At 42.4% G+C, this 8,815-nt stretch overlaps 1 protein-coding gene across 5 annotated transcripts in view; it reads left to right on the forward strand.

Annotated features, from left to right (window-relative positions):
* DCLK1 (doublecortin like kinase 1) overlaps window positions 1-8,815 on the forward strand; it is a 251,943-nt gene that overhangs the window by 168,041 nt on the left and 75,087 nt on the right. For 3 of the 5 annotated variants that reach the window (XM_009290193.1, XM_009290194.1, XM_009290195.1), the window contains exon 4: window positions 6,322-6,438. In XM_009290193.1, the coding sequence (XP_009288468.1) occupies window positions 6,322-6,438 (117 nt within the window). The remainder of the gene's footprint in view (window positions 1-6,321; window positions 6,439-8,815) is intronic. The other 2 variants (XM_009290196.1, XM_009290197.1) reach the window with 1 other exon arrangement.

Below are 8,815 nucleotides of genomic sequence, written 5' to 3' on the forward strand. Positions count from 1 at the left end.
AGAATCTGTGTAGAAAATACAGTTTTAAAAAACAAGCATTTTTGTTTTGTTTTCCCTTCCTCTTTATCTACACATAGTTTTCCTACAGCAACAGGCAGATTATGGTAATGTCTTAGAGGAGACAAGCAGTGGTTGTGTGGTTACTGAGTGGGATCTTTGCCTGCAGTAAAATTTAATTTTCCAAACTAAATGTGACAACAGGATTGCATACGTAAACTGTTCATGGGAGCTGAGACCTATTTGCAACAAGCAGTATGGTTACATTCTGCCCATGACTGGAAACCCTTTTAGGCTCTAGCTAGTATTGCCAGTCTTTGAAGGCATGAATCGCCTGACCCTGATCTGTGCAGTACTGAAGGCTTGCCCATATGCTTCTCTGCAGGCTGTGTTGTAGCCCATGTCATTTATGAATAAACTTGTAAACCCATAAGAAACATGGCACTTGACAAAATTTACCTTAGGGTTCACAGTGGTATTAGAGCAGAGAGAATATATGCTCATTTGAATGATGACCTTTTAAAACTTCACAACCTGTGAATTATTTTTGAGAGGAAAAAGAAAATTGTGCCAAAGAAGTTCATAACTTCTTCATAACTAATGAAGTTCATAACTAACTTCATAACATATTTGTTTGTACAAACAGTAAAATAGGGAAAGAGAGAAAATTTCTGTGACACAGACTAAAGAGAAGAGAGAGTTGCCCTGACAGCAAATGCTAACAGCATCCAGGGCTGTATAAAAAGGAGCGGAGCCAGTAGAGACAGGGAATTAATTAGACCCCTCTACTCAGCACATGCGAGGCCACATCTGGAATACTGTGTCCAGTTTCAAGTCCCCCAGTTCAAGGAAGACATTACTACATTGTGATGAGGAGTTAGAGGAGTACCATCATGATGGTGGGGGGCTGGAGCACTTGCCCTGTGAGGAGAGGCTTATAGAGCTGGGCTTGTTCAGCCTGGAAAAGAGATGGCTTCAGGGGGACCTATCAGCAACCCCCAGTGCTAATGGGGCAGCATCTCTTCTCCATCAAGAAGATGGAGTCAGGCTCCTCACAGTGACGCATGGTAGGAGGATGAGAGATGATAGGTATAAATTGAAAGAAGAGGTTCAGGCTGGATATAAAGAAAAACATTTTCACTGTGATGGCAGTCAGGCACTGCAATGGATTTGCCCAGGGAGACTGTGCAGTCTCCATCCTTGGGGATTTTCCAGAAGCAGCTGGACAAAGCCCTGAGAATCACAGAATCTCAGAATGGCTGAGGTTGGAAGGGACCTCGGGAGGTTATCTGGTCCAACTCTCCTGCTCAAGCAGGGCCACCTAGAGCAGGTTGCCCAGGACCATGTTCAGACAGCTTTTGAATGTCTCCAAGGATGGAGATTTCACAGCCTCTCTGGGCAACCTGTTCTAGTGCTCAGTCACCCTCACAGTAAAAAAGTTCAGACAGAAACTCCTGTGTTTCAGTTTATGCCCATTGCCTCTTGTCCTGCCACTGGACACTGCTGAAAAGAGCCTGGCTCCATCTTCTTTGCACCCTCCTTTAAGGTATTCATATACATTGATAAGATTCCCCCTGAGTCTTCTTTTCTTTAGGCTTAACATTCCTAGCTCCCTCAGCTTTTCCTCATATGAGAGATGCTGTAGTCCCTTAATCATCCTTGTGACCCTTTGTTGGACTCTCTCCAGTATGTCCATGTCTCTCTTGTACTGGGGAGCCCAGAACTGGACACAGCACTCCAGGTGTGGCCTCACCAGTGCTGAGCAGAGGGAAGGATCACCTCTCTCGACCTGCTGGCAACACTCCTCCTAAAGCAGTCCAGGATACCATTTGCCTTCTTTGCAGCAAGAGTGCGTTGCTGGCCCATTGTCATCTTGTTGTCCACCAGGACCCCCAGGTCCTTTTCTGCAAAGCTACTTTCCAGCTGGGTGACCCCCAGCATATATTGGTGCCTGGTGTTGTTTCTCCCCATGTGCAGGACTTCAAACTTCTTGTTGCACTTCATGATGTTCCTGTCAGCCCATTTCTCCAGCATGTTGTCCCTCTGGATGGCAGCACAACCTTCTGACGTATCAGCCACTCCTCCTGGTTTTGTGTCATCAGCAAACTTGCTGAGGGTACGCTCTGCCCCATCTTCCAGATCATTAATGAAGATGTTGAGCAGGACTGGACCCAGTATTGACCCCTGGGGTGCACTGCAAGTTACTAGCCTCCAACTAGACTTCATGCCACTGATCACCATCCTCTGGGCCCAGCCATTCAATCATTTTTCAATCCACCTTGCTGTCTGCTCATCAAGTCCATACATCAACAACTTGTCTATGAGGATCTTATGGGAGATGGCGTTGAAAGCCTCACTGAAGTCCAGGTAGACAATATGCACTGCTCTCCCCTTGTCTACCAAGCTAGTCATTTCATTGCAGAAGGTTATCAAGTTGGTCAAGCAAGACTTCCCTTTGGTGAATCCATGCTGAGTACTTCTGATTATTTTCTTGTCCTTAATGTGCCTTGAAATCATTTTCAGGATTCATTGTCCTGTCACCTTCCCAGGGATCGATGTGAGGCTGACCCGTCTGTAGTTCCCTGGGTACTCCTTTCTGCCCTTTTTGAAGATAGGAGTGAGATTTGCTGGGTCTTCAGGCACCTATCCCAATCACCAAGATTATTGAGAGCGACTTCGCGATGACATCAGCCAACTCCCTCAGCACTTGGAGGGTGCATCCCATCAGGTCCTATGGACCTATGTATGTCTACTTTTCTTAAGTATTCTCTAATCTGATCCTCTTCTACCAAGGGTAGATCTTCCTTTCTCCAGACTTTCCCTCTGCTTCTGGGACCTGGGATTCCTGAAGGCCAGTCTTGCTAGTAAAGACTGAGGCAAAGAAGGCATTCAGTACTTTCCATTCAGCCTTTTCCATGTTATGTGTCACCAGGGCCCCTGCCTCATTCAGCAGTGGGTGCACGTTTTCCCTAGTCTTCCTTTTGTTCCGTATGTATGTAAAGAAGCACTTCTTGTTACCCTTGACATCTCTCACCAGATTCAATTCCAGCTGGGCTTTGGCTTTCCTAACTGTGTCTCTGCATGCTCGAACTTGCTCTATATTCCTTCCAGGTTACAACTTGTTCATCCGTGCAGACCTCTGGGCATTTTTGCCCAACTTCCTGCTTGTTGAGATGGACTGTTCTGGAGCTTCGAGGAGGTGATCCTTGAATGTTAATTAGCTTTCTTGGGACCCTCTTCCCTCCAGGGCCTTATCCAATGAGACTCTTCCATGCAGATCCCTGCTCTCCTGAAGTCCAGGATTGTGATCTTGCTTTTTGCCCTGCTCCATCCTCTCACAATCCTGAACTCCACTATCTCATGGTCACTGTAGCTAAGACTGCCTTTGGCCTTCACATCCCCAGTGAGCCCTTCCTTTTTTGTGAGTGTGAGCAGAGCATCTCTCCTCACTGGTTTCTCTATCACTTGCATCAGGAAGTTGTCACTGGTGCTGTCCAGGATCCTTCTGGTCTGTTTATGCCCTGCTGTGTTGTTCCTCAGGTTGGTTGAGGTGTCCCCCAAGTGGACCAGGACTGTGAATATGAGGCTACTTCTAGCTTTGAGCAGGAAATTGAACTAGAGATCTTCTCATATTCAACCTAGATTATCCTGTGATCCTGTGATAATTGTTCATTTCAAATTATCATTTGAACATATGATCATCTGTGTTTCTGCTCCAGTGGTAAGAGATTTAATGTTCAGCTAGCTGTAAAAGGTGGCTTCCTCATAGGATAATATGCTACTAGTACAGGGATACTCCAATAACAGGTCATGGTCTACATGTAGCCCATCAGGACAGTTTGCATCCCACTCCTAACATCAACCTTTCTAAGGAGACTGTCAGTAGTGAGGGGTGGTCAAATGCCCTGATGGGTGCAGCCAGATGCCAGCCTCCCTCTTTCCCAGAAATGGTAGTACCCCTCCGTAGTATGTGAGCAGGAGCACTTCTTGCTGGGAGAGAAGGAAGATGGTGACAAGATGCACTTAGCCTTTGCAGTTAAGGTCACCCACGCCTTCCTTGCCCATGTGAGACAAACCCCAGATGAAGAAGAATAAGCTTTTAATAATTATTTTCTTCTAATTTCTGAACATGTTGCATGAAAATGATATAAGGACTATCTTGAGTATTGTCCTAGACAGCATTGTATCAGTAGGTTAGAAAGATAACCTGGATGTGCATTTAGTTGCCTCTTCTTTGCTTTCGTACCACTTTCTGCTTGGTCCTTTCTAATACTGTGAAGGGAAATACACATTCAAATGCAAAATCATATTTCTAACCTAATTCTAACTCTGGGTGCTTATAAGGTATTCATAGAACTTGAATGAGTATTAATACTTGTAATAAGATGGGAGTTAAAGTTTAGTGCATAGCATGAATTGCAAGAGAGGGATGCAGATAATTGTTTTCTTTACATGCTGGAAACAGAGGAAAGCTTTTTACGTAGTAAAGTATATTAGAGAAAGTAGCTGGCTGTTTTCTTCATGGACTTTTAAGTTTTTTTGCTAAGCAAATGACAATAGTCTAATTGTTCTAGCTTGACTGGGTCATTCTACTTTAGTCTTTTTGTTTATTGAGCATTAGAATATTCAGTTCCCTTCTCGACTGATTGCTGTGAATGGGGCCCACACTGGGATTACGTCTTAGTTTTACATTATCAAACAAGTTGGCTGTTAGGTGTTTGGACATTTTAAATCTTTGTTTACAAGAAAGGTAAAGAACCTGTTCACATTCGACATGTATAGACGGTTTCTATACATGTGGAATCTAATTGAAAGCTTTCATCTGATTCCTCCTGTTTTCAGTTGATAATTTCCTCTTACAACAGAGTAAATGTTTTTCTCCATTTCCACTCATCGTTCAGTATAAAATGAGAATAGTCATCAATGAATCACATAAAATGTCAACAGAAAGAAATTAGCTGCTATTGGGCATTAGGAAGGTGGGAGAGTTGGGGAAGAAAAGCTTCTTTGGGAAAACCAGGGTATTTCTCTGGTCCCCTCTGCTCTCAGCTGTGCTGGATGTTCCCTCAGCAACGCATCAGTTCTTGCTTCCTTCAACAGCTTGATGAAAGACAAACAGGGCAGCCAAGAGAAATACACTTCATGACATCATTCTCTGGTGGATATGTTTAAGTTAATTAGTTATGCTCAGTTTTATTTCTTTGTTCTCTAATCTGTCTAAACTATGTTACAGGCTCCACTGATCATCTGTGAAGACTAAATAATGTGCAGGCTTGTACATGGTTATTTTCTGACTAGGGAGAAAAAATTCTTTTTTATTTCTCTTAACCTATGTTAAGGAACCTTAACCATGGGAAGAAAATGAGGAACAGGTCTGATACAGAACTAAATGTTTACTGATATATTTTTAAACAAGTGAAGTATACTGACATCGTCAGGTGAAGACAGTATAAACATTGCTGCAGACTTCTAATTGTATATTGGCTAAGAAGTGGAAATCCTTTTTTTTTCCCTGACTATATAATATGTCTGGTGATTAATTTAGTATCCATTATGAGTGCAAGATATCAGTGTTATGCACACTAAGTTCTTTCATCTTCAGGCCAAGAACCATTTTGCAGGCGTAATGCAAGAATGCCTACAGAGCTCTGTGGGTGTATATAAATTCTAACCTGAACATCTTCCAGTGTTCTCAAGTGGGAGGGTAATTTCGCCTCTTCATTGATTTTACCGATGTCTCTCATGAGCAAGTAGTGCCATTTCCCTCAACCTGTGATGAATTGCGTGTGCTATACAATGTGGGCTGTTGCTCACCAGAGGATTAAGCAGGAGCAACAAACCTGCTTTACTTTCTTCAAACCTTTCATGAGTGACAGACACCTGCGTCATCTTGCACAGTCTTAACATTTTGATATATAAAAGCAGCCTTCCGGTTCTTCTAGAGGAGACTGCCTAGGTTGACAAAAATGCTTACATTGCATTTGGATCGTTTACAAAAAAAAACATTTGTGCTGAAATCTTCAAAAGCAAATAAAATTTATGTGTAGTCTCAGCACTGTTAAATTAAGCTGTCCTAAGTACCTGCGGTAACCATGGTATCTAAAAGTCTGGATTACTGCAGCAGTGCTTTGTCTGGGATGTGGTACATACTGTACTTGGATTTTAATGGAGCCATTTATACAGATTTTATATTTTCCCATAAAACTCCTGAAGATGAATGAAAACAAGCGTGGGCTAAATGTTTGTGCTTTTCAGTGCTCTTTCTGTTACACAATCTTGCTGACTTTCTTAATTGCTAACTTATGCAGTTTCTTTGTCTTTTAGAATGTCGGGTGGTGAAATCCACTTCCTATACCAAAATAGCTTCGACTTCACGTAGGAGCACCACCAAGAGCCCGGGCCCATCCAGACGCAGCAAGTCACCTGCTTCTACCAGCTCAGGTAAAGCAAGCAAGAAATCTTTCTTAACAACAGAAACCAATCTGTTTCAGTACAATTGGCAATGTACTTAAAATTCCACGTTTCTGTGCAAAAACATTGTATGTATGAAACAGTTGATAGTAAAAATTCACTTGCTTTCTCAGTTGCATCTGAGATGAAGTGTCTTCCCAATACAAAATAATTCTTCAGTGTTTTATAAATCATACTCTGGCATTACCACAGTTCATTTTACTTTATTTTCCGTGTGTGATTTTGCTGCCAATACCTAAAGACTGACAAAAAGAGGTATTCTTTGTACTAGGAACTGAATAAGCACAATGAAGAAATAGTCCAAGTTACACAGTGTAGGATCTGTGTCTGCAAACGGTTGATTTCACAGTCTTTTTTTTGTATTTTTTTTCTGAGGATGTTAAGAGGCAGCAGCGAGGAAAGGACAGGTTAAAGACAATGAGGATATTGAGGAAAGGGGAGCAGGGCAGAGAAAGAATGCAATTACAGATGTGAATGTGAGGTGCAAAGATAGCTGAGGAAGAAATAAGTCAGAGTTGACCTAACAAGCCAGTGGTACAGGCTGGAGAAGACACAGCAAAAAGCTTTAAAAATATCTGTCTGAAGGCCTTGCTTTGGCTGCCTTTGCAGCTGCTCCCACTAAATAGTCTATGACTAGTTCCCCCCTGCAGCTTTTTCCCAAGGAAAACAAATAAATAAACAAAAATGTGCATTAGATAATTTGCCAGTATTGGTGCCTGAAAGTACAATACTTGGCATGGGCCAGTTGAGTAGACCCAATCCAGCATTTGCAGTATTGCTTGTGAAATACGGATTTTGCAAGAGGCAAACAGAACTGTCTGAAAGCCACCTCACTCTTTCTGCCGTAAGACTTCTGCCAACAGGGAAGCAAACGTCATACTGGGACCTGCATCCAGCACTGTAAGGTCTTTAGGGGGAGGTGGTGATCAGAATTACCCAGGTGCTCCTAGCTGGTTTCAAAGAGGGGAGGCATGGACCAGCTGGAACCATATTTTTTGCCAGAAGACTAAGCTGAGGAAAAAAGCATCCTTGCTCAGGGAAGGAGGGAAGTGGGAGAGACACAATGAGAGACAGAGGTGTAGACATGGGTAGCAGGGCTGGGAGGCAGCGTGCTTCCTACACATCCTAAGAACAGCTGAAATAGATAAACCTGAAAAGAGGTAATGGGAAGAAGTATCAGTTGTGAGGAACAAGCCCAGAGTAGCTCTTTCTTAAGCATATATTAAATAGCTTTCTTTTTAGCTAGGAGGAACAGAGTTAAATTAAACTTCAGTAAGGGAGGCCCTGTTTGGTGTGTGAATATTATGGACTCTTTCTGGTCTTTTTCTAATGAATATTCATTTGGGAGTACAGGTAATAGACACTGAACTGTGTATGTTCATTTCTATGTGGAATAACTGTCCTACTATGCATAACAAATGTTTCTGTCATGGGACTAGCAACATTTTTGCCATGTTGACTGTGTGATACCTTGTTGGTTTTGGTCCTGAGAGAAATAGTACTGTTTTTACTTAAACGTGCAGGAGAAGTGTAGGTGAGTAAATCTTAATTTCCTGCAGTTCAGTTTGACAGGGTCTGAGCAGAATACCATTACATGTTCAATCACTGCAAAAGATCAGGAGATTATTTTACAGCTTGTGAAAAAAAGGAATGTTTTCATTATGCCACAATAATAATTGATATATCATTACATTTATAACAAGAAAAGAAACAGTGTAGTGGAAATATTAAAAATGCAAACCATTTTGGATGGTTCTGTGCTAATGACAGATTTACCCATCTTAAAAGTATCTTATGTAAAAACAATAAATTTACAGGAAATAGGCACATACTAGTTTGTCAAAAGACGGTCCATGTCCTTGCCTATTTGACATAATCATTTGGACACTGTAATTAAGATTTTCTTAGAGAAAGACATAAGACAAAGCCCTACAAGAACGTATAGGATGCTGACAGAGCAGTCTCAACCGGTAGGAGCCTGGGTGAAGAACTGGCTGAAGGGCAGGGCTCAAAGAGTTGTAGTGAATGGGGCTACATCTGGCTGGTGACCAGTCACCAGTGGTGTTCCTCAGAGCTTAATTCTAGGGCCAGTTCTGTTAAAAATTGTTATCAATGATCGGGATGCAGGAGTTGAACGCACCATTAGCAAATTTGCTGATGATACCAAACTGGGAGGTGCTGTTGATTCTCTTGAGGGACAAGAGGCCTTGCAGAGGGATCTAGAAGGATTGGAGCATTGAGCAATCATTAATGGCGTGAAATTTAACAAGAACAAATGCTGGATTCTACACCTGGGATGGAGTAATGCTGGGCACAAATGTAAATTGGGAGAGGAGTGGCTGGAGAG

This window comes from Aptenodytes forsteri, unplaced genomic scaffold, assembly GCF_000699145.1.
Source record: "Aptenodytes forsteri isolate BGI_AS27 unplaced genomic scaffold, ASM69914v1 Scaffold155, whole genome shotgun sequence".
Taxonomy (NCBI): domain Eukaryota; kingdom Metazoa; phylum Chordata; class Aves; order Sphenisciformes; family Spheniscidae; genus Aptenodytes; species Aptenodytes forsteri.